We start from the raw sequence: 26,381 nt of genomic DNA on the forward strand, positions 1-26,381 counted from the left end.
CTGTATCTAGGCCCTATAGATAGGCAGACACCTAATATGAGCTGGCTCCTCTATGTTCTCTCTTTTCTTGCTTCAAGTTGGAATATAAGCTTCTCAGTATATGGATCCGGGAAGTAGGCTGACTGGCCTCAAATTCTTTCTTGTGTTCCAGAGCAACTACATTAAGTATAGAATCCATTCAAGTTTGAGTGCAGAGTGGATTGCATTACTTACTTGAATTTACCCAGGATTGCATTCTCATAACTGAAAAGTATAGTGTTTCTATAATAGCTGCAACAGGCAGAGGAGGAACTAAAAACTACTTGATAAACCACTCTTCTCTTTCTATAGCCTACATCTGTAGACTCTACAGAAGGAATAAATCTAACCATCTCATTTTTTTTTTTTTTTTTTTACGTAGGGGAAAAAAGGTAAAATGTCCTTAGCTCTTCCAATGCCAGGCACTGTTCTAATCACTTTCCTTTTATTAACTCAATCCTCACATCAGCCTTTTGAGGAAGGTGTTCTTAGAGCCACATTTTATAGACAGATGAGGAAAGTTCTGAAAGGTGAAGCCACAAAATGGCAGACCCAGGTTTCAAATCCAGCTCGCCCAGAGAATCACCAATACGCCGACCAGGATCAATTAATTATGCAATCCCTATGCAGAATCTTTTGTTTTACCAAAGTTATTTAAATTATTTAATTTTTCAAGGTTTGAAGTGTTACCTCCTCCAACTCCTCATGAGCACCTGTGAGCCAGGATGGGTCTTTGTTTTCTTCCAACCGCCCCACAGGATGCCTCTGCTTGATAGTTCAATAGTCAGAGGGCAGCCAGCAATGGATTCGTCTTGCAATATTCTGTTCCCTCTGCCGGAAAAAATATCCCCTTTCCCAATTGGCTAATTTTCACTGGTCCTTAAACATCATTTTTACCGATGGAAACTTTCCTAAGAGTATCGTCCGTTCAGCCCCAAATAAGCTTGGGATAACTTCATCTGGGTCCCCCCATCTTTGGGTCCTTTTGTGATAGCATTTATCATAGTAGTATCAGAGTTGCCTCTAAATTGTTTCTATCTGCCCTTGAAGACAGGACCCTCATAGTCCTGGCTTCCTTTGCATCCCCAGCAGCCAGCACAGGGCCAGGCATATAGGAGATGCCTAATATGGAATTTGTTCCTTTTGTTTGTTTGTTTTATTTTTCTCTAAGACTGATGCTAAATCTGTAGTTGGTTTTTTCCAAGACGTTTGAACAGGCAACTACATTTTCAGGGCATGAGGAATTCAATTTTTTTTTTCTTCCTCTCATATTTTCCTTGCCAGCTGACATCACGAAGTACAGTGCTCTCCAGTCCTCGCCCTGGCTCAGGACCCGTGAACCCACTTTGCACGTGGGCCGGGCACGCCACTTTTCCCAGTCAGGGACCTGGGCCCCAGCGCGCGCCCCCGAGGGCCCCGCGGAAATGCCCTGGCCCACCCGCCGGAAGTGACGTAACGCCACGTCCTAGCAACCGTTGCCAAGGAGCTCGTCTCTAGGAACCCACTAGAGCCTGGATGCCTCCTGCGGGGGGGAAAAAAGTGGTTTCTTGACAAGAATTTGAGGTAACCTCGCCAACCCGCGCTCGGAAACTCCCCTAAGCCCCCCAAAAGAAAAGAACTCCCTCCTCCTCCTCCTCCTCCTCCTCCTCCTCCCCCTCCCCCTTCCCAGTGCAGCACCTCGCCAATGGAGGGTCGCAGCGGTTAAGCCCCCAACGCCGGGGTCTGTGCCTGCCGAGCCTCGCGGGGGTCCAGGCCGCTCCCAGTGGGCTGAGCAGTCGGGGAGCCCAGATTACCCGCAGCGAGGTGCCTGGGTCAGATGTGGGGTCCCCTGTCCTGTTTCCCAAGCCCCGGGGGCGGGGGAGGGGGAACACTATTTTGGGGAATCCTAAGAGGCTGCTGGTCCAGCGCTCGTGCCAGCCTGGGACCAGGGCAGTGTCGTTTCTGTCCCGAGTTGTGCCAGATAAACGCACGTCCTGGTTTTAATTCCACCCCCACCCCCTTGGGCTCTTATGTGGGTAAGTGCTTGTGAATTAGTGTGGCGACTTTCCGCTGGCAGAGGGAGAGTAATTGCTTTTGCTAATTTTAGAGCTCAGAGCCCACTGGGCATAGACAACCTACCTGTTCAGTACATCTTTGTCCTCAGCGGGTGACCACCTGAAAGCTGGTGGGCAACCAGGGGGGAACCCAACTACCTTTTTTTCCTCTCGTGGTAACATTGTACTCGTTTATCCAAGTGATTTGTGTTTCTGAAAGGGAAGAGAAGTATATGTGTGTGTATATATGTTATATACTATATATACATAATTTCTAAATCATTAAAATTAAGTAAATATGTGTGTGAAGATTAGGACATGGACTTTTACTTAAAATACTTTTAACAATGAAAAATTTGCATCTCCAGTGTGGATTCTTACTTGATTTATGTAAAAGTTTTCCTTTTATGGATTGAAGGGCACCTCAAAATTTTAAACAGCATTATCTTTTCTGTCTTTTGACTTACTTTTAAACAATAATAATCCTTTACTCATAATTTTATTATAATTATGGAGAAATCATAATATCTTTACATTTGATGTTTTCCAAATATCCAGCTCCACCAATTAAAAAGAATCTATTTTAGAGCAAAATGCAGGCAGCCCCAACTTTGATAAAATAGCATCTATTCATTTCATAGTTAAAAACTGTTAAGGAACACTGAAGTAGTTCTTTCTGTATTTCTTTTTTTAGCAGTTCATTTTTTAATTCATTTTTAAAATTGCTAGCTTAAAAAATTGCCTGCCTGCAAAATTTCTACCACTCCTGCCCCTACTAAACAAGTGATATCTTGATGCAGGAAACACTAGGAACCTTGGTAAAGCCATTTCAGCTGGTAAATAATCAAATATTTAACCTTTTAAAAGTTATAATCACCACCAACCTACTCATGAGTATGTTTGTGTGTGTGTGTGTGTGTGTGTGTGTGTGTTTTCCTGGCCTTGGGCCTGTGAATACATTTATTCAGTCTATGGAAAGAAGTCACTGTTTTGATGCAGTGGGTATTCACAGATGGAATTAGGCACAGATATGTCCTTATGGAATTTATAGTTTAGTAAAGAAGAGAAAATGTACATAAATAATTAGTACAAAACAGAAAAGTAACTGTAAGAAAACGGTGCAGATAAAGTGTGATTAACTTGGAGGTCAGGGACTGCTGTTATTCTGACACAGAACACGGGAGATAGAGAATGACTTCCTGGAGGAACGTGCATTTGGAGGGCAGGGCTTGAAAGACTTAGGATTTGCACCTGTGGAGATCAGGCAAGGAACAGGCTTTCTGGGCAAGAAAACAGCATCAGCTGAAGGCAGATGTGGAAAAACTAGGGAGCAGCGACTATTTCAGTCCGGTGAAGTTTAAAAGAGTGAAAGGTAACAATTTGGAAATGAAGTTGGGAAAGCTAAATTGACCTAGATCTTAAAGAGTCTCGAAATCCAAGACATTTGGACTTTGTGAGCAATGAAAATCATACAAATGATTTGGAATAGAAGCGGGGGCCAGAAAACTTGAGGCTGTTACCTTATTGAAGGCACAAGGAAACATAGGCCTGAATTACTCAAGGGTGGCAGAGTCGATGATGGTGAAGAGTGCTTGGTGGAGGAAACCAGAACAAAACCAAAGAGAGCGTACCTAGGCTAAAGCTTGCGCCATCCGTTCAGCTTCAGTTGGGTGTGGCTGTGCACAAATGGGTGCCCAGGGTTGCCAGATCTTATTTTGACCAGAAATTAGGTGTCTGGATTTTAATGTAAAAAAAATCGCCCAGTTTTTAAGCATGGGCTGCTAATTAAAACAAAATTAGAAGCATGTCTGTAGCCTAACAAATCTTTACCCCTGGGTAGTTGTGGAGCTGAATGGAAGAGATGTTAATATAGGTGGAATTTATTACTCATTTGTCCATATTAATTCAATGTTAACTCAGATGATTGCTATCATACCAGATGCATATATAAAAACATTTGGTATTAAATATTAACAGTATGTACTGTAACATTTATAATAAAGTCTTCATATTCTGAATTCTTTCAGCAAAACAACCCTTTTCTTAGCATTTTGTGTACTATGTAGAATTATACTTTTCATGCCTACCTCCTATAAACTTAATACTGATTTTTTTCCAGAATGTTTATAACAAGTATTAAGGAATTTTATCTCTATTTTTAGTTATAAGACCTAATTATGAGCGATCAAATCAAATTCATTGTGGACAATCTCAATAAGGAGCCTTTTAGGAAGAACTATAATTTAATAACATTTGATTCCCTGGAGCCAATGCAACTATTGCAAATTCTCAATGATGTTCTGGCTGAGATTGACCCAAAGGTAAGAGTTTTTCTTGTGATGAAAAGGGTAGCAGGAAAGCCAGTTTCTGCCTGTAAGTATCTGTGAGTCTTGGGCAATTTATTTAACCTCTGGGCCTTATTTTCCATGCCTGTAAAGTAAAAATAAATGATCTTTAAGGTTTCTCTACTAACTTAATAATTAAATTACCTACTTGTACCTTATTTAGAAATGATTTCTCTACTTCAAACATAAATAGATTTGGTCTTGGAATGAAAATGCTTTTACAAAAGGTTTTATTGTATTGCAAGTTAGTTCATGTTTCTTATACACTGGTCTTTCCACTGGATACTTTTTGAGCTTGACATTCTTAATACGAATCCTGATCTGACTTGTATGTACCCTCACTTGGAATCTGGGGGCCTCCATACTTCATCTGTTTTATGAAGAGTCCATTGTACCTGTTATGCTCTAGCAGAACAATTTTGTCAATGAGTTTAAATATCGTTCTTTGTTAGATATACAACAATAACATGTTTTTTCAATTTCTTTATTTGTTAGCAAGTTGTTGATATCAGAGAGGAGATGCCAGAGCATACAGCCAAAAGGATGTTGAGCCTTCTTGGTATCCTTAAATACAAACCTCCAGGAAATGCTACAGACATGTAAGAATCTGATCACATGTTGCTTTCTTAAAGCTATGCTTTAATATCCAAACCTTCATAGTCTACAGTCAGAATTTCTAAGTTATACCCGGTCTCCTTTAGTCAATGACTTCAGAATATCACTGAATATCAAAATAATCTTGAACTTTTAATATTATTTTGTCATGGAGAGTCTTAAGTGGGTCATTTCCCCCCTAATCAAACAAGTCAGGCAAATCTATTCCATTTTATCATTTATCCTTTATCTGCCCTTTTAGGTAGAAACAATCATTTAAACCTGCCCAGTCAATAAAGCATTAAGGCTGACTATACCAATTTATGGCTCCAATACAACCTCCCCATGTAGTCCAGTGATATACTAAAGGTCTAATTTTATGTTTATTGTTGATATTTTCTTTTTGTAGGAGTACCTTTCGTCAGGGTCTGGTGATTGGAAGTAAACCTGTAATTTACCCAGTGCTCCACTGGCTTCTTCAGAGGACTAATGAACTGAAGAAAAGAGCCTATTTAGCTCGCTTTTTAATAAAACTTGAGGTACCAAGTGAGTTTCTTCAGGACGAAACAGTGGCTGATACCAATAAACAGGTATACAATACACAAATGGCGCTTTTAAACTATCTGTAATGGATGTCAATGTGCACATGTTTAAATACTTGTTAATCTCTCTCTAGCTTACTTGCTTCTCTGTATTTCCAGGTGGCACCAAAAGGTAAAATAGTTATTAGTAATGTTCAGCTGCAATCATGTATGAAAATATTGACTTTTTCACACAAATACCATTTCAGTGATAGGGGTATGTAGTTAGAAAAAAATCCTGAAATTGGGATTTTAAAGTAATTTATTAAGAATTGTGGGTCAATAGGGTTTTAGGTTTGGGATTGTAGAGTACTTTCCTGATCAATTAGGTGACTATTACAATTTGTCATCCAAGTCAGCGAGAAAGAAACTATCATAATAATTGGGCAAAAGTATAAATTGACACTATCCCAGACAAATCAGGATATGCGAGCCCCTGAGAGGATTGTGTAGAGGCAAAGAAGCTAGGTTTGAGATCTCAAAGGACTTCCCAGTCAGGCAGAAGGTAGAGAAAGGGCTAGGAGTTTGAAATTTCAGTGTACTTTCCTTCTAGAGTTTTAGGATATTGGGTTCTGGCCTTACAGTCTTAAAGCTCTTGACTACTGAGGATTCTGGCTGATCTGGCTCTTGGTCCTGGGATTTCAAAGCACATCGCTGATCAAAGACCATGGAAAGAGAGGATTCAAGCTTAAGATTTCAAAGGACTTTGATTTCTAAAAGGTGTCTCAGTTTAGCACTTTGTGCTTTTATTCTATGCTATGTACATAGACTGATTTGTGCCAGTTTGTTGTGAATAGTTTGTCAGTCTTTCTCTCCCAACAGATTATGAGGTCTGTGAAGACAGATATCCTGTCTTATCCATCTTTGTTTTCCTCCAGGGTTTTGTAGAGTTGCTTCTATACAGCATGTACTCAAAATTGGGATTGAATCAAAGCAATAAAAACTAAATGTTTCTTCATCCATGTTTTATTATTTTGGATTGTCATGGCAGTCATTCAAAATAGAGTCAATATTGATCTCTTAAGACATTTTGGGGATTGAAAAGTTTATGTAAATAATCATGTCAAATGTTATAGTAGATACCTTGGGAGAAATACAGCAGAATGAGACCACCCCAACCCCTACATTTGAAGGCTTTACATAATGTAGGAAATGGAGAAGCATAAATGTGAAATATTTTCTCCTCCCTACCCACCCCCATCAATAAACTTGATTAAAACTAATTCCTCTGGAGGAAGTTTATTAATAGTTTTTACTAAATCTGTCCATATAATTCATGTAAGAATTAGTGATAATAAAGACATGTTTGTTCTTGAAGCATATCTGAGATATATATATAAAATGGCTTATATACTTAGCCTGTCATTTAGCACAGACCCTAATAAAAAATGCACATTGTCTTCCTGAATGAAGAGTTTTAGAATAAATTATTTACATATTTGTAGGATATTATCAGTCAGGAAAAATATTATTAATTTTCTGTCATTGCTCACAAAAAATACTATTTTTAAAGAATTTTGGATAAGAGTTGTGATTTTTTTCATTCATTCCACTACTTTTTATTGAATATCTATATCAGTTATGCACCACGCTAGGTCCCAGGGATACATAATTGTACAGGATCAGTAGGATTCTTGTCCTCCTAACTCTCCTTGTCTAATGGTGGGAGAGAGGTAAGTAACTAGACAATTATAATTTTACATGCTATTTACTCTGGAATCATGACACTCTGATCTAGATAGGTATAGGGCTAGAGAAGTCTTCTCTGAAGATGGTGTTATCTATGCTGAGACCTGACAGATGATGAGCTGAAATTATCCAAGTAAGGAAGTCATAGAGTGTTCTCAGAGGAAATAGGGTGTGCAGACTGGAGATGAGAGCCAAGAATATTCCAAAGATTTAAAGATCACCATAGTTGGATGATGTGAGTTAGGGAAGTAACCAGAGAGGAAGCTGGAGAAGTACTTAGTGACCAGATCTTATATACCTACTTTTTTTATATCTTATATGAAAGTATTTTTAATGCCATTCTATAATGGTTTAAGTAATCACTATAAGTTAATGAATAACCTGATTAAGAAAAGCCTATTGGATCTAGTCATTAATTTATAATTTTTTAACTTATCTTTTAGTATGAAGAGCTGATGGAAGCCTTTAAAACTTTGCATAAAGAATGTGAGCAACTCAAGACATCTGGATTTTCTACAGCAGAAATAAGAAGGGTAAAGAAAAGAAAATACAGTAATATTTAAAAAAATTTTTTTTTAATGTTTATTTATTTTTGAGACAGAGACAGAGCATGAGCAGGGGAGGGACAGAGAGAGAAGGAGACACAGAATCCGAAGCGAGCTCCAGCCTCTGAGCTGTCACCACAGAGCCCGATGCGGGGCTCAAACTCATGAACTGTGAGATCATGACCTGAGCCGACATCGGACGCTTAACCAAATGAGCCACCTAGGTGCCCCTTAGGACTTTTGGTACATGTTACTTAACATTCTCCAAAAAAATTTTTAACATTCTCAACCAGGCGTGGAAACAATAGAAATTGCTTCCTCAGGGAGGCTTTCCCTGATCTCCTACGTGAATTAGTTCCCCCAATTCTTTTTGTTTATCACACTTACCAGACTTAGGATTACTTGAATGTCTGTCTTCCCCACTATTTTTATGCCCTATGAGGGCAAGGACCATGTCTGTATTTCTTGTTCACCACTCTACCCCAGTGTCTATCACAGTGCCCCGTACATGGTAGTTTCTCAGTGAGAGCTTGCTGAGTATATTCGAAATGAAAGATGAACTCATATTAATGGGAGAGAAAGATCCATAAGTAGGATACTTATAGTATGAAGGAAGAATGATAGACCTTCATCCACTCTTCCTCCATTATGTCATGTGAGTAAACTGAAATGATAAAATAACCGAGAGTCTGTCATTTTAATTTCACTATTACCAGGGTGTTTTTGAACATATTCTTTGTAGAAAATATGGTAAGCAAGATAGAAATTAATTCACTTATAATCCCACACTGTATAGATAACTACTATTGACATTTTAGTGAATATATTTAAATCTTTTTCTTCATATTGTGCTATATATAAATGTTGTAATCTGCTTCTTTCAAGTAATGTCATATCATGACTTTTTCTGTCATTAAACATTCTTCTGCACAATTTTTAATGACTTTCATTGTATCGTGCCATAGTTTATTTAAAAATCTTTAGACATTTGGGTAATTTACAAATTTTAGATATAATTAGCATCTGTAAAACTCCTCAGAGAAGTCTTTGGCCTTCCATGAATATTTTATTAGGAAAAATTCCCAGACATGGAATTATCAGGCTAGATGGTATATATGTTTATTTTAAGACTGTTGATATTGTTCTCTAATACAATGCCACCAGGAATGAGTAAGAGTGCCTATATCCTCAGATCCTGTGAATACTGACTAGTGTGTCTATTTTTCTCTTTAGTATTACTGTGATGGTTAGGCTATTCATTCTTTAGGTTTAGGAAGGAATTTTTGTTTGTTTTCACTTGCAAATATTATGGAGCTGTTTAACAGGAAGGTGGTTTATTTTTGAAGCCTTTATTTTTAGGAAGGGAATTGGTTAATTGACAAAACCAGATGCAAATTTATGTCTTGAAAACACCATAGTCTTAAAAATAATTTTGATGGAAAATTGGCAGAATATATAGTTTGGTATTTAACAGAGCAGATGGGATGTCAGCAGCTGTTGTTCATGTTTTTAGACCTGCACAGTTTCCATCATAGAAGACTTTTGAAAAATCATGTGCCCATATTTGGAATCAGAGCACAAATGTGCTGGTTGGCAGCTTTACCTTGCTACGTTATAACCTGTTTTATTTGCTTTTCTAAATGAACACCAAGCTGCCAAATAAATTACCCTGCATAAAGAACCCTGGGGAGAAATAAAAATGCCCTTTATCCAAAAGAGGATCTTTGTTCCTTAATTCTCTGGTTATATGTAGTGAAAACGGTCAATGCACAATCATATGACAACTTTATTTGAATTCTACAAAGAATACTTTTCCTTATAATGTCTCCTTGACTACTTTTTAGGATATCAGTGCAATGGAGGATGAAAAGGATCAGCTCATTAAGAGAGTTGAACGTTTGAAGAAAAGGGTAAGGCAAGAATTAGCACTGTAAGACTTTGGCCCCAAGTCCCAAGCACTTGCACAGATTTAGGAATGAAAATGAAGATTAAGCAAGGCATGGGTGTACATCTGAGGATGGACTCAAATAACATTGACAGAAAGGGAATCTCCCCAGGCAGTAGCCCAGAACTTTTAAGACCTGGAGTCTGGAACGTTACTGTCATCTCTAGGGAGTACTGTTTGCCAAAAGGAAATGATAAGTGGATGTCTGAGTCACATGACATGCTAATTTCTTTCTTAAACTTGACAGTAACATGTACTACTTATTCCTTTACTGTAGGTGGAGACAGTTCAGAATCATCAACGGATGCTTAAAATAGCAAGGCAACTTCGAGTTGAAAAAGAGAGAGAAGAATTTCTTGCACAACAGAAACAGGAACAAAAGAATCAGGTATCCTCACAAAAGTTTATATTCTTATGGTGAAAGAAATAGTTCCTTTTGGTTATCCAAATGTAAAGAAAAAAGAATTCTAGATTGTGGAAGTTCATGTTTCCTTTTGTTAATGTGATGGAATACTTCCTCAAAGGATTTTGTGTCACCAGTAACAATAATGCTACTTTTTAGGTTCAGTACCCAGTATATATCTGTGTACTACCTTCTAGCTTGTGCTTAACTCATGTTGAGCCAACATCACAGAGCATTCATCATAATGTTAAGCATTAAGATTAACTGCTGATAAAACTTCCAGAATCTCCAAAGGGTGTCCTGAGATTCGGGGCCTATGAGAACATCCATTTTATTCCACCGATCACAGTATCCACTACTAGACTTTATTCCAGTGGCGAATAAGCAAATCATGAAAAGGTGCAAAATCACCCACATTCCACATTTTTAGACTTTGCCTTAAAGAAAAAATAATTCGGCTAGAAAAGATTATTTTTACTTTATTAAAAATTTGTCTTGGGGCACCTGGGTGGCGCAGTCGGTTAAGCGTCCGACTTCAGCCAGGTCACGATCTCGCGGTCCGTGAGTTCGAGCCCCGCGTCAGGCTCTGGGCTGATGGCTCGGAGCCTGGAGCCTGTTTCCGATTCTGTGTCTCCCTCTCTCTCTGCCCCTCCCCCGTTCATGCTCTGTCTCTCTCTGTCCCAAAAATAAATAAAAAATGTTGAAAAAAAAAAAAAATTTGTCTTAGGGGCACCTGGGTGGCTCAGTCGGTTGAGCATCTGACTTCAGCTCAGGTCATGATCTCACGGTCTGTGAGTTCGAGCCCCGCGTCAGGCTCTGTGCTGACAGCTTGGTCTGGAGCCTGCTTTGGATTCTGTGTCTCCCTCTATGCCCCTCCCCCACTCATGCTCTGTCTCTCTCTCTCTCTCTCTCTGTCAGAAATAAATAAACATTTAAAAAAAATTTTTTTTAAATTTGTCTTAAAACTGAGTAGACTAGGGGCACCTGGGTGGCTCAGTCAGTTGAGCATCCGACTTTGGCTTAGGTCACGATCTCACAGTTGGTGGGTTCGAGCCCCATGTCGGGCTCTGTGCTTACAGCTCAGAACCTGGATCCTGCTTTGGATTCTGTGTCTCCTTCCCTCTCTGCCCCTCCCCTGCTCACACTCTGTCTCTCTCTGTCTCTCAAAGGTGAATAAATGTTAAAAAAAAATTAAAAACTGAGTAGACTATACATTAAAAATACACTTTGAAACAGCTCCATTTCCTACTCAATGAGATGTTTGGCTCTTTTGGAACTTGATTTGGCATCATGGTAGTTCCACTGCACTAGTAAGCTGCATTGCTTGGTCCCTGAATGGTCATCTAGCATCAGTGTCTGAGACACTGAGAGAGAGAGAGAAAGAGAGAGCAAGAGCGCTCAGTGTGGGGCCTGATGCGTGGCTCAATCTCACAACCATGAGATCATGACCTGAGCTCAAATCAAGAGCTGGATGCTTAACTGACTGAGCCACCCAGGTGTCACACATCAGTGTCTGAGTCTAAGACATCATTTTGTGGCTGGCTCAGTTGGTAGAGTATGCAACTCTTGATCTAAGACCTTATTTGTGAAAATGCTAATATTCCTCAGAATTAAGAAAACCATGTTAGGGGTACCTGGCTGGCCAGGCAGTGGAGCATGCAACTCTTGATCTTGGGGTTGTGGGTTCAAGCATTGGGTGTGGAAATTACTTAAAAATGAAATTAAAAAAGAAAAGAAAAGAAAACCATTGTTATAACAAGAAAAGCCTGATGCATATATTTTTTTACCAAGTATTTTTCCTTGATCACTAAGTACAACAGATAACTAAAGAAAAAATATCTGAAAGCTTTTTTTAAAAAGCTTTATGTGAAAAGGTATTGAGAAAACCAATTACATTTTGAGCTCAACATAGTAATTTTCTTAGTTCTTATTATTTGTTCTTTTTACATCATAAGAATTACGTGGAACTTGTATTTTTCTTTGCTTGTCCATGTGAGTGGTAGGTCTCAATACACTAAGGAAATAATGGATCTAATTATATTTTAAAGCTATTTCATGCGGTGCAGAGACTGCAAAGAGTACAAAATCAGCTGAAAAGTATGCGCCACGCAGCAGCAGATGCAAAGCCTGAAAGTAAGTGGAAACTGTTATATGATCTAGATGATCAGAGAATATTAGTTTAAATCAGTAGTTTTCCTTAAAACAGTCAACTCATGGGAATTAATTATTGTTGAGTGATAGCTCAGCATTTTAGAGTGGCATTTTCTAGTTAATTAATGAGAGTCCTATTGAAGACATCCTTAACTTTTACTGGGGTTTTATGGTTCCCATTCAGTGTTTGGTCAGAAGGTAAAGATAGTGAAAACCACCATGGAGGGAGGCTCTCTGGTATGTGAGTATGTACTTAGGATGGAAGTTATGAAAAAGATGGATGGGAAAAATGTGAATAGTTTTAGAGCCTGAGCCATAAAGAAAAGGAATAAAATGCTGGACTCTTAAAGCTTGGTGTTTTTTCTTATATTAGGCTGTGCTAATGACCTGACTGTTGGCACATTAGCTTTACATAGAGGCTAAATTGTTCTGATACCTGAGATAATACCACCAAACCCATCTTAGGCATTTTAAAAGTATTTTCGCTCATCAGAAGGGAGACCATGTAAACTGGAGGAGCAGTGGAAAGCTATCGTTGGTACTGGAGAAATATTCCAGTGTAAATATCTGGCTGTTCAAGCGTTAACTCATCTTTCTGTAGTATTCGATGAAATACTATGCTCCAAGCTATGATTCATAGAATAAAAAAGATAGACGATAACAATAACAATTGTTGGCAACAATGTGGAATTGTTGCTGGCGGGAAGGTAAAATAGTGTGACTTCTTTGAAAAACGTATCTGGCAGTTTCTCAAAATGACCCAGCATGTTTCATTCCTACGTATCTACCCAAGAGAATTGAAAACATATGTCCACACAAAGTCTTGTACACAAATGTTCATAGCAGCCTTATTCATAATAGTCAAAAAGTGGAAACAGCCCGAATGTCCCTAAACTGATGAGTGAATAAACAAAATGTGGTGTATCCATGCAATGGAATGCCAAGGAATGAAGTACTGATACATGCTACAACACGTATGAACCTCAAAAACATGTTAAATAAAACTAGTCATAAAAGACCACATATTATATGATTCCATGTGTATGAAATGTCCAGAATAAGCAAATCCAGAGAGGTAAAATCCAACTAGTGATTACCTAGGGCTCAGGAGTTTTAAGGCGGGGACAGCTGTGTGTGTGTGGTGGAGGGAGGAAGGGACTGCTAATGGGTATAGAGCTCCTTTGGAGCCGATAAAAATGTCCTAGAATTGATTGTGGTGCTAGTTGCACAACTCTGTGAATTTACTAAAAACCATTAAATACTTTAAATGGATGGATTTTATGGCATGTAAATTGTATCTCAATACAGCTGTTAAAAAAGATAATACAGTATTTCCTTAATTCTAGACACATATTCTTTCCCATTTTAGTTGTTTTTGCCATTGGGGTATATGTTACATTTTATATGTACATTTAACATGGTATTTGTTACTTAATCAATGGCATCTTAGAATCAAGGAAGTATGGTATATTTAATTCATATTTTAAAAACCAGTATAGTGTTGCCTCTAAAATATATGGTTAATACATGTTAATTGGTGACTTTCCATAGACTCTCTCACTCCTCTTAGTCTTATAAATTCAGGTTCAAGCAATACCTGGAAGTTGCCGTGCATTTAGTTGTTGGTGTCATTTCATTCTTTATTCACTAAGTTTTTACTTTCTAGGAGAATGTTAATTTTCAGGACAAAGAAAATAATTTTTTTTTCTTTTAATGTTTATTTATTTATTTTTGGGGAGAGAGGTAGGGAGGGGCAGGAAGAGAAGGAGACAGAAAATCCCAAGCAGGCTCTGCACTGTTAGCACACTGTTAGGATTTCACAAACTGCGAGATCATGCCCTGAACCGCAGTCAAGAGTTGGACACTTAACTGACTGAGCCACCCAGGTACCCCCAAGAAAATAACTTATGATTTTTTTCTCCTCAGTGTGATGTATATCTTTTTAGTGTATATTCTTTGGATTTGATGTAGTTTCCTTCAAAACTTACTGTAAAAATTAAGACAGATCTTCAAAAGAAATCTCTTGTAGCCATTTAAAAATTAATATCAATAAGTAATTTGCATAGGCCTACTCTTACTAAGAAATTATTAGAAATTACCATTAATAGGGAATTTATTCAGGGGCACCTGGGTGGCTCATTTGTTTAAGCATCCAACTTCAGCTCAGGTCATGATCTCACGGTCTATGAGTTCGAGTCCCATGTTGGGCTCTGAGCTCACAGATCAGAGCCTGGATCCTACTTCAGAATCTTTGTCTCCCTCTCTCTGCCCCTCCTCCGCTCATGCTCTGTCTGTCTGTCTGTCTCTCTCTCTCAAAAATAAATAAACATTAAAAAATTTTAAAACTAATAGTGAATTTCTTGAAATGAAGGTAATGTGTGTAAGAATTGAAAGATTTTGTATGCAGAAAAAAATTGATCAGTGAAGTTTAATACAGTTTAAAATGTTCTTCAGTATCTGTTATCTTCAATTTTATTAGGTTAAATACGTTGTTATTATGTATTAATTCTGACAACTAAACATAATATCCAAAGGTATTTATAGCATTTGTAATACTTCATTTTTTATTTGAATTGATAGTCTTTATTTTACTTTGGCTTTCTACCTAAAGAGAAATTATTTGGGCCAGGGAGTACATAATTACTCACTTAATAATAAAATTTACAAATAAAATTGTGTTTTATGCATCTCTTCTGATGCTGGTGTAAAATATTAATGTGAGTAATGTTAATAGATGCTACTAAATAAAATCAATTACATTGTTAAGTAGTAATAGAAATAATTGGCTCAAACCTATAGTGCATTAATTCAATTTTTATTGAACATCTACTGCATGTCAGGTACTGTGCTGGGTGCTAAGAATAGAAAGCAAAGATATTTAGGATCTCACAGTCTAATACAGGAACGACAGGCAGTGAACAGTTATAATGCAGCATCACTAATTTGCTGATGGAGCCCAGCACAGGGTTCTATGAGAACAAAGAGACAAAGCACTGAACCCTGTCACAGAGTCAAATGGCTTCCTGGATGAGGTGGCACCTGAGTTAAGTTCAAGTTGGAAAGGTAAGGAATAGAAGACATTCCATGCCAAGGCACAGTAACCAGAAAGAACATAAATATAATAGATGAAGTAGAGATAAAAGGGTAGGCTATTCCTGACTGCTTGTCTTTGAAAAGAAGGCAAGAAGGAAGAAAAAAAAAGCAGAAAAGAAAAGAAGGTAATAGAGGGAGTGTGCAAATGAATGAGAAAGACAGTACCGTGCCTAGACTGATTGTGTGCTGGTGACTGTGATAGTGATTGTGATAGGGGTGATTGTATGCTGGGGATTGTGATGGGGGTGATTATGTGCTGGAGGAGAGAGTCAGTTAGACAAACAGAAATTGAAGATTTGGGAGGAGAAGGTGAGAGTTGATAACAGCCTTTCCTGTGTGTAGGGCATTGAGTGTTCTGCAGCAATTGCCACAATATGTTAATTGTTGGCGTATCTGACTCTGACTCAACTAAACTCCAGACTAGTCACCAAGTCATAATTGGTCTTTCTATTTCCAGGCCCTAGCATGCTAAATTACACAGAGCAGGCATTCAGTAAATAGTCTGTTAAGTAGTTAGGAGGTGGGAGTAGAGACCAAAACCCTGGATAGGAAGAAAATGATCTTTTCCACAGATAGGAGGAGAATCAAATGAGAAAAACAGGGCTGAAAACACAAAAATAAGGTATTATGTGTGTAATATGTGTTCTTTGGGGCAGGGTGTAGGGAGCAGGAAATTAAGGAGTTCTTGCTTTGTGGACATCTTTCTGGGAAATAGTCTTAAGGGTTGTATTCAGCAGCCCAGGAAAAGAGTAGATAAAACATATTTAATTGATCCAGGTATTTCCTTTAAGAAGGTCTATCTAAATTTTTTAAGTAACAAAAAATAGCTTATAGAAAGTTTCTATTTACTTGAATACATGAAAAGTGTTTTTAGTGTAGGAATGTGCTTTGTATTTTTTCAGAGTAATAGCCATATTATAAAACATTCATGGAAGTTAATTCATCTTTATACTCTATACTTATTCGTGAGATTTATTATATAAAAGAAGCTACTCATTCTTTTGTAGGGTCAGAGAGATGTTTTCAGAGGGTTTTTAACAGAAAGTTTGCTGAGATCTTAGTGATCATATATTTAATTTCACCAGGATTTTGAAAGATATTTTTTTAAAAGCTGCATAGAGAATATGACTACTCTTCAAGGTCTTAAGTTAAAATTTTTAAGAGAAGAATTTTAAATGTGATGGAAACCCTATTTTGATGTTTCTTAACAGTTTTATTGAGGTAAAATGGATGTTTAATAAACTGCACATATTTGAAGTATATATTTGATATGTTTTGACAAAATGCACACACTGTTGAAACCATCAACCTTAAGATAACAAATATAACCATCACTCCCAAACATTTTCTTGTGTCCTTTGTAATATCTCACTTTTGCCCCTTTGTGCCCCTCTACCCATTGCCAGGCAACCACTTTCTGTCACTATACAGCAGTTTGTATTTTCTAAAATTAGAATCTTTCTTTTAAATAGAAAAGATAATATTTAAGAATTTTAAATCTTTGAAAACTTTTAGTATTTGATTCTTTACACCTCTGGTTACGTGTAGTATGTTTAAGAACTTGACAATGGAAAAAACAGTCACCTAATAGCCAAAGGAGCCAGGATGTAGATTTAATCGGAAACCACATAGGAATGACTGCCTAATTATAGTGTGATTCATTAAATACTCCCTCTTCCCTCCCTTTCCCCCGTCCCCAAAAAGGGGGAAAAATTGTAGGGATGAATGGAAAACGTGTGATTTTGCCATTAATAAAGTTTTACATGTTAATATATAGTTAGCACAACAGAACTAAAAATAATTTTTAAGGTTTTGGGCCAAATTTATTAAGCAATCTACCTACGTAGATTACTTAAACCGGAAATCCAGTGTTTTAAAAAGTCAAGCCAGAATTTGTAAACGTGTCATGGAAAGATCTGAAATAAACCTTTTAAAGCTCTCTAGGCTGGGAATTTATAACAAAACTATTATTCACTGAAAATCTATGTATGTGTATGTGTACTCTGCCAAAATAAGAAAACTTTCAAACACTTTAAAACCTTTAAAATACAATTTAAGTTGCCACTTACTGTAAGCTAATACTTTACAATATCAAAACTACCAACATGGAAAGCCAAAAATGTTTATGAATGTAGATAATTTTTTTTTTTTTGGATTCTGACTTGTACCTTTAGTAATATTTTCATTGGTTTGAAGCTGACAAATTATAATGTATTACCATTTATGAAATATTAGAATAGAAATATAAATTGCATCAGAAGTATTGTTAAAGAAAAAGAATAAATGGCCACTTATAGAACAAAGAATCTGGGTGGAATTTCATTTGTGTTGTCATTCAAAAGATTTCAATGGTTGGGGCTCCTGGCTGGCCCAGTCGGTAGAGCTTGTGACCCTTGATATTGGGGTCATGAGTTTGGGCCCCACCTTGGGTGTAGATTACTTTTTTAAAAAATTGAAAAAATATTTCAGTGGTCAATTTTGTATTATACAGAATGCTTTCAATAGATAAGCCTATTATTCAGGTCTCATATTTTAAAGTGTACAAAGTATCACTATACCTACTCTCTTGGGCTGAATAATTATTTTATTTTTAAAGGTTTAATGAAGAGACTAGAGGAAGAGATAAAGTTTAATTCTTATATGGTAACTGAAAAATTTCCTAAAGAATTAGAGAGCAAGAAAAAAGAATTGCATTTTCTACAAAAAGTGGTTTCAGAGCCTGCCATGGGCCATTCTGATCTTCTTGAACTAGAATCTAACGTAAGTGGCAACCAGTCTTCTTTTTATGACTCCCAATTTTATCTCATCCCCAGTCCTGTGAAAATTATATGAACTGCTTTCTGTGGTGTCCTGCTCTTGACTCTTAAGTTCCCCTGTGCTGAGTTGACAGTTTTTATGAGGAGTTGTTCTTTGTGAGAAATTATAGCATGTAATGCCGTTACTTAATCTACATGATGTTATACAGACTTAGTCAACTGATTAGGAAACTAAACAGCTTGAATATATAAATTAATGCATATCATTGACTCATAGGTTTATGTATTCATAATATAATCATTTAGATGGTAAATTTTTAAATATTTTGCATATCATTATTTTTTATTTCCAAGAATAATATTATAGCAATTTTATATTTAAAGCTAATATTTTTATTTGCTTTTTCATGCCTGCTTTGGAATTACTAAAGTTTCTTGTAATGTTCATTGAAACTTGGTTTCATATTATTACATTTTTGTTCCATAGAAATAAAGCACCAATCAGATGTATATTTTTTAAAAATAAGAATTAAATGGTATGATGATTGATTGAAAGATTTTGGCTCGCTAATCCATTAATGTGCGTAATATGTACTTAATGCCCACTCTGATTAAATACATAATTCTGGCCATTTTATTCTTTTAATTTACTTAAAGAAATTAGATATTCAAGTGACATTTGGCTCAAATTAATGTCATAGAATTAACAGGAGTACTCTAGTCTTTTTAAAGGATAGTTATACTGAAGCCATGTAATTTTTTTTTTTTATTTCTTGAGGGACTATCTACTTTTATTGGCTTTATTCACTTTTATTTTGTTACATTTGGTAAAGGGTTAATGAGTAAGATAAATGGCAGCTATATAGAATCACAGGTCATTAGAACAGGAAGGGTTATTAGATGTCATCCATGAACCCAAAAACTCTCAGTTGGGTTCATGAATTCCTTACACTAAATCCCTTGGGAATGTTAGTCTGGATTTTCTTTATCACTTGCAGTGACTTGTAAGTCACAACGTAGGTGAGGGATAACTTCAGATTTTTAGAAATTGTCTTTTTGATAATAATTTATAAAATTTCATGTAGAATGCTTCAGGATAATTTCAACATGGATGGTTAAATCCATATAAATAATCAAAGTGTGTAAATATATATCATGAACTATGAAATGTAAATTGTTTCTAAAAATAATCATAGTAACCTACTTAGAACATTAATGGACCTGTTCCTCCCATGAAATCACTGAGATAAAAACTGAATTCAGGGACACCTGGGTGGCTCAGTCGGTTGAGCATCCGACTCTTGATTTTGGCTCAGGTCATGATCCCAGGGTTGTGGGATTGAGCCCCATGTTGGGCTCGGTGTTGAGCGTGGAGCCTGCCTAAGATTCTCTCTTTCTCTCCCCTCTACTCCTCTCCCTCATTTGTGTGTTCTCTCTTGCTCTCTTTCCCTCTCCCCTCCTCTCTCTCTGTCTCCCCCTCTCCCCCCACCCCTCTCTGTCTCTCTCACACACACACACACACACACACACACACACACACACACACACACAACTATGTAAGTTCAAAGTTTGGTTTGGCTAGATGTTCCCTAGTTTATGTAATCATAGGGAGAGTTTTAACCTTTTTTACTTTCATGCTGTTTTAGATAAATGAAATAAACACACAGATAAATCAGCTGATTGAAAAGAAAATGATGAGAAATGAGCCAATTGAAGGCAAACTCTCACTATACAGGCAACAGGTAAGACCACTCTTTTGGCTTTCATATTTAGATCTTTAATCTTATTGGTGAACATCTTCATAAATACCCTATGCTGTGTTGTGGATAGTCTTAAAGTGAGAAGGAAGTAAAGAGTAAATGTTCTTGGGGCGCCTGGTGGCTCAGTTGGTTGAGCATCCGACTTCAGCTCAGGTCATGATCTCACGGTTCATGAGTTCAAGCCTTGTGTCGGGCTCTGTGCTGACAGCTCAGAGCCTGGAGCCTGTTTCGGATTCTGTGTCTCCCTGTCTCTCTGTTCCTCCCCTGCTCACCCTCTGTCTCTCTCTCAAAAATAAATAAAGATTAAAAAAAATTTTTTTTAAAGAATAAATGTTCTTCTGTTATTGCTAATCTCCAGATTATAACAAAGAATTTGTGGAAAAACCATAAAGACACATGTTTGAGTTTGAAATTCAATACACCTGATAATGCTTAGTTTCCTTAGCATCTGCCAACTGTGATGATAATCTATTTGTGCTTATATCTGTAAGTGTGGAATTTGATTTAAAAAAATTTTTTTAACATTCATTTGTTTTTGAGAGATAGAGAGAGACAGAGTATGAGCAAGGGAGGGGCAGAGAGAGAGGGAGACACAGAATTCAAAGTAGGCTCCAGACTCCAAGCTGTCAGCACCGAGCCTGACGTGGGGCTCGAACCCACAAACCATCAGATCATGACCCAAGCCGAGGTTGGACCCTAACCGACTGAGCCACCCAGGTGCCCCAAGACCCTATGGTGTTCTTTTAACACGTTCCTTTGTTTCCTGTATTTCCTGAAAATTCTGGTTTGATATTTTTTGGCAAGAATACTTTCTAGGTAGCATTATGTACTTCCATTTGGAGGTGATAATGTCTGATTGTCTCTTCTTTTTGGAATGTTAACAGCCATTGATTATCATTGCTCATCTGTTAATTTCATTAGGGTTTATAAAATGTTGATACTTGGGGCACCTAGGTGGCTCAGTTGGTTGAGCATCTGACTTTGGCTCAGGTCATGATCTCACGGTTTGTGAGTTGGAGCCCCATATGCACCTCGCCGTTGTCAGCACAGAGCCCATTTCAGATCTTCTGTCCCTCTCTCTCTGCAACTCCTCCGATCTTTCTCTCTCTCTCTCTCTCTCTCTCTCTCTCTCTCTCTCTCTCTCTCAAAAATAAATGTTGTTAAAAACTGTTGATACTGTGATTCTTTCTTCAATTATTAGCTTGACTGCCTCTATGGAAAAACCTCTCATCAACTATTTGGTTAAACTGAGCTATAGTTCACATAGGAAAGGCAGGGTACATGCTTGATTCTTTATTTATCAGTTTTCAAAAAGAATTTGTTTCCTCCACCTCATTTTCATCCTCCAACAGTAAAAGTGATCAATTAAGGTTAGTTTTTAATTTTTTGGTTCCTCATTTATTTAATAATTATGGGGTCTATCCATCAAGAAGAGCTAACAATTATAAATGTTTATGCACCGAATTTGAAAGCACCCAAATATATAAAACAATTAATCACAAACATAAGCAATCGTATTGGTAAGAATACAGTAATTTCAGGGGACTTGAATACTCCACTTATAGCAATGGACAGAACATCTAGATATTTAACATCCTTATGAATCATAGATTTAATTCTATTTGATAAGTTTCTAGTATTTTCCTTGATGATGCTCAAATTGTCCCATTTTTTAATACTAGGAGGCTTTTCAAGTTAACTTTTGGTTCCTTTTTAATATTCTCTTCGTCTTTGATATTGTCTTTGCTTTCTGGTTTGATAAGAATATTTCTATGTTCATCTTTTATATTTCCTTCTCTAGGCTTGGAATTAGACTTCCTTCTATGAGCCTGATTTGTTTCATTAGGAAATGATATATAGCAACTGAAATTTGGGTATTAGGATTTCTCATTGCTCCTTGAGTGGCCCTTATTTTTAGGTCTTTTTTGTGGACAAAGCTAAGAAATAGTTTTTTTCTTCCTCTCTTCCTAATGTCACCCTGAGTTCATATTTACCCTTCCAGTTTAGATTCAAGGCTACTGGGCTTCTGCTTAACCTCATCAGTCTCATATCTTTCTCCTTATCCCACACTGGAAATTCTGGTTCTCAGTAATACCAACATCATTTAATCCTTTATTTGCTTTAATCCACACTTTATACACAACAGTTTCAAAATAAAAGTAACAATACTACCACCAAAAATATGATTACTGCTGAAAATTGTTTTTTATTTTGTTTTGTCCTTAGGATATATGCCACTAGGAATATACAAATTACTGTTTTGAACTCACTTAGAATAGGTCCTCTATATGGTTATGCCACACATTAAACTGGATACATATGTATGTTTATTTTTATTTTTAGGGATTAGTTTTATGATCTTTTAAAATATTTACATGATTCCAAGTCAATTCTAAAAAACAAAAAAATATTCAAAGACATTTTTAGCATCTACTCCTGTGCTATCTATCCTAATATTTTCTTCCCTCATAGGTAATTTTTTTAAAATTTTTAAAGTCGGGGCGCCTGGGTAGCTCAGTCGGTTAAGCGGCCGACTTTGGCTCACTCAGGTCATGATCTCGTGGTCCGTGAGTTCGAGCCCCGCGTCGGGCTCTGTGCTGACAGCTCAGAGCCCGGAGCCTGTTTCAGATTCTGTGTCTCCCTCTCTCTGACCCTCCCCCATTCATGCTCTGTCTCTCTCTGTCTCAAAAATAAATGTTAAAATATATTTTTTTAATTTTTAAAGCTAATTATTCCACTAAAAAATAATGTTATATATGGGGGACCTGTGTGGTTGGTTAAGTATCCAACTCGATTTTGGCTCAGGTCATGATCTCACAGTCATGAGAGCATCGAGCTCTGGACTGGGGGTGGAGCCTGCTTAAGATTCTCTCTCTCTCTCTCTCTCTCTCTCTCTCTCTCTCTCTCTCTCTCTCTCTCTCTCTCTCTCTCCCCCCCCCCCCGCCTCATTCTTCCTCTCCCTCTCTCCCCCACCTCTCTCTCCCTCTCCCCGTCTCCTTCTGCCCCTCTCCCCTGCTCACGGGTGCACACATGTTCACGTGCACTCTCTCTCCCTCTCAAGATTAAAGTAAAAAACAAAACAAAATAATAATATTATATATACATAGATCCATATATCTCCCTTCTGAGAGAAGGAATCACATACACACTTTTCTTTTTAAAATTCTTAACAGTATATGCTGCTAAATAGAATAGTCTTTATTCCTTTTTTTTACAACTTTATTGAGATACAATTCACATACCATATAATTCACTTGTAAAATGCACAATTCAGTAGTTTTTAGTATATTCACAGAATTGTGCAACCATCACCACAATCAATTTTATTTATTTTATTTTATTTTTTTAGTGTTTATTTGTCTTTGAGAGAGAGTCCAAGGAGGGGAGGGGCAGAGAGAGAGACACACACACACAGAATCCAAAGCAGGTTCCAGGCTCTGAGCTGTCAATACAGAACCCGACATGAGACTCAAGCCCACGGACAGTGAGACCATTGACCTGAGCTGAAGTCGGACGCTTAACTGACTGCGCCACCCAGGCACCCCCCACCACAATCAATTTTAGAACATCTAAACCTATTAGCAGTTACTTCCCATTTCCTTCCCAACCTTCAGTCGTAGGCAACTACCAGACACCAAGCTGTCAGTATAGATTTGCCTGTCATGGACATTTCATATTAATTCACTCAAATGATATGTGATCCTTTGTGACTGGATTCTTTCACTTGGCATAGTTTTTAAAGTTCATCCATGTTGGGGCACCTTGGTGGCTCAGTTGGTTGAGCATTCAACTTCTGCTCATGTCGTGATCTCACAGTTTGTGGGTTCGAGCCCCACATCAGGCTCTGTGTTGACAGCTCAGAGCACAGAGCCTGCTTTGGATTCTGTGTCTGCCTAGCTCTCTGCCTCTTCCCCGCTCATGCTCCGTCTCTCTCTCTCTCTCTCTCTCTCTCTCTCAAAAATAAATAAACATTAAAAAAAAATTTCAAGTTCATCCATGTTGTAGCATGAGTCAGTACTTCCTTCTTTTTGTTACTGAATAATATTCCATTGTATGGATAGATCATGTTTTGTTTATCTATACATCAGTTGATGGACATTTGGGTTATTTCTACCTTTTGGCTATTATGAATAATACTGCAGAGGACATTCTTGTACAAGTGTTTGTATGAAAATATGGTTTCATTTCTCTTGAGTATATTCCTAGGAGTGGAATTGCTGGTTCATTTGATAATTCTGTGTTTAACATTTTGAGGAAATGCCAGACTGTTTCCAAACCAGTCCTACCAACAGTGTATGAACACATTCATTCCTCCACATTCTTGCCAACACTTGTTATTATCTGCTTTTTCCTTTTTATCATAGCCGTCTTAGTTGGTATGCTTATTCCAGTTCATGGTACATAGTATCCCACTGAGTGCTTATACCACCTTTCATTCAGCCAGTCACTAGTTGATGGACATTTGGGTTGTTGCCATTCTTTTGCAATCGCAAGTCATGCTTCCATGAACAGATTTTTGCCTATGTCTTTGCACATGTTTGCCAGCGTTATCTTTAGGATATAGTCCCAGAGGTGAGATCGCTCCGTCAAAGGGTAAATGCGTATGTAACTTTGTTAGATGTTGCCAAATTCCTCTCCATAGAAGTTGCAGCATTTCTTGTTCCCACCTGCCATGCAAGAGAGTGCCTGCCTCCTCACTGCCTCCAGTATGTGGTTGAACTTTTAGAGTTTTGCCATCCTTGTAGATAAGAGATGGTATCCTGTGATAGTTTTAATTTTCACTTATCTTATTATAAACAAGGTTGAGCATCTTCTCACATGAGTAACAGGTGTTTTAATTCTTTTTCTGTGAATTGTCCCTTCATGTCCATATCCCCACTTCTCTATAGGGTTGTTGGCCTTTTTTCTTTATGTATTAGAAGTATTTACTCTTTGTCTGGTTTATAATTGTAACGTTTTCCTCCAGCTTGGTGTTTGCCTTTTTATTTGTTTATGGTGCTGTTATATCACCATGGGAAAGTTCTTCATTTTTATGAAATCAAATTTAATAGTTCTTTCTCTTATTATTTTACGTTTTGAGTCATATTTAGGAACATTTTTCCCTCTTGTAAGTTATAGTGAAATTTACTCAGGTTTTCCTTTTGGACTCCTATGATTTAATTTTTTATATTTAAATCCCTGATTTATTTAGATTTTTTCTGGTTATATGCTATTTATTGTATATGGCTATCCCATTATCTAATTGTCCTAATATCAATTAGTAAAAAATACATTTTTCACCTATGGATTTGAGATTCTGACTTTGTTTTATTTCAAATTTAAGAATGATACTGGGGGCACCTGGGTGGCTCAGTCGGTTGGGCATCCGACTTTGGCTCAGGTCACGATCTCGCGGTCTGTGAGTTCGAGCCCCGCGTCGGGCTCTGGGCTGACAGCTCAGAGACTGGAGCCTGTTTCGGATTCTGTGTCTCACTCTCTCTCTGACCCTCCCCTGCTCATCCTCTGTCTCTCTCTGTCTCAAAAATAAATAAATGTTAAAAAAAAATTAAAAAAAAAAAAAAAGAATGATACTGGATTTATTTGTGTATTTTCTATTGTTCCATTGGCCTGTCCAGGTACACATATTAACTTATTTGCAGAAGCTTTATAGTCAAGTTCAAATAACTGATAAAAGTACCCACCTTCACCTCCAATTGCTCTACTTTTTCAGGGTTTTCCTTGCAATTCTTGTTTGTATGTTCTTTCAGTAAGCTTTATTACCAACTTGCCTAGCTCTTGAAAAAAAAACATAGTTTTTTAATTATTGGGTTTGCTTTATATTTATCAGTTACTTCAGAACTTACATCTTTATGATATTTGATCTTTATGATATGATGTTCTTCCCATCTAAGAACATGTTATGTGTCTCCATTTGTTCAAGTTTATGTTTTTTGTCTTTCAGGAGTGTTTGTTTTCCTCAAAGTTTTGGAACTTCTCTTGGCTCCACATCTTATTTTTTGCTTTTATAACTGAGGGCTTTTCCTCCCTTATGTCTTCTGACTGATTTGTCTATGAATACTACTGATTTGTTTACTATGGTTTTCCCATGGTTTCTCTTCTCTTTTTTTTAGACATACAATCATATACTATGAAAATTCCAACTTTTCCTGTCAAATTCTTATGCTTCTAATTGCTTTCTCCTGTCTAATGGTATGAGCAAATACCTTCAACACAATATTAAATTATAGTAGAGATAGTGGGCGTTTTTACCTTGTTCCAGACTTAGTGGGAGATACTCTCATGTTCATTAAATAAGATCCTGTTTTGGACTGAGGTTTATATTTATTTATTTTATTGTGTTAAGGAGGTATACTGTCAATTCCTGTATGCTTCTGGTACTCATCATTTCTTCTCTCTTTTTTTGGCTGGAATAATTTATGGATAGAAACATTCCTTCGTCATCTGTCTTTTCATTTTTTAGACAGAAAG

At 37.2% G+C, this 26,381-nt stretch overlaps 1 protein-coding gene across 7 annotated transcripts in view; it reads left to right on the plus strand.

Annotated features, from left to right (window-relative positions):
• Window positions 1–26,381, plus strand: part of IFT81 (intraflagellar transport 81) — a 191,445-nt gene that overhangs the window by 103,452 nt on the left and 61,612 nt on the right. For 6 of the 7 annotated variants that reach the window (XM_042962874.1, XM_042962876.1, XM_042962879.1 and 3 more), the window contains exons 4-13: window positions 1,303–1,581; window positions 4,214–4,372; window positions 4,892–4,995; window positions 5,400–5,580; window positions 7,704–7,793; window positions 9,650–9,715; window positions 10,028–10,138; window positions 12,202–12,286; window positions 17,994–18,157; window positions 19,800–19,895. In XM_042962874.1, coding sequence (XP_042818808.1) covers window positions 4,229–4,372; window positions 4,892–4,995; window positions 5,400–5,580; window positions 7,704–7,793; window positions 9,650–9,715; window positions 10,028–10,138; window positions 12,202–12,286; window positions 17,994–18,157; window positions 19,800–19,895 — 1,041 coding nt within the window. In that variant the 5' untranslated portion in view covers window positions 1,303–1,581; window positions 4,214–4,228. Of the gene's footprint in view, window positions 1–1,302; window positions 1,582–1,761; window positions 1,822–4,213; window positions 4,373–4,891; window positions 4,996–5,399; window positions 5,581–7,703; window positions 7,794–9,649; window positions 9,716–10,027; window positions 10,139–12,201; window positions 12,287–17,993; window positions 18,158–19,799; window positions 19,896–26,381 lie in introns of those variants that run through there. The other variant, XM_042962875.1, reaches the window with a different exon arrangement.

Source organism: Panthera tigris, chromosome D3, assembly GCF_018350195.1.
Source record: "Panthera tigris isolate Pti1 chromosome D3, P.tigris_Pti1_mat1.1, whole genome shotgun sequence".
Taxonomy (NCBI): Eukaryota; Metazoa; Chordata; class Mammalia; order Carnivora; family Felidae; genus Panthera; species Panthera tigris.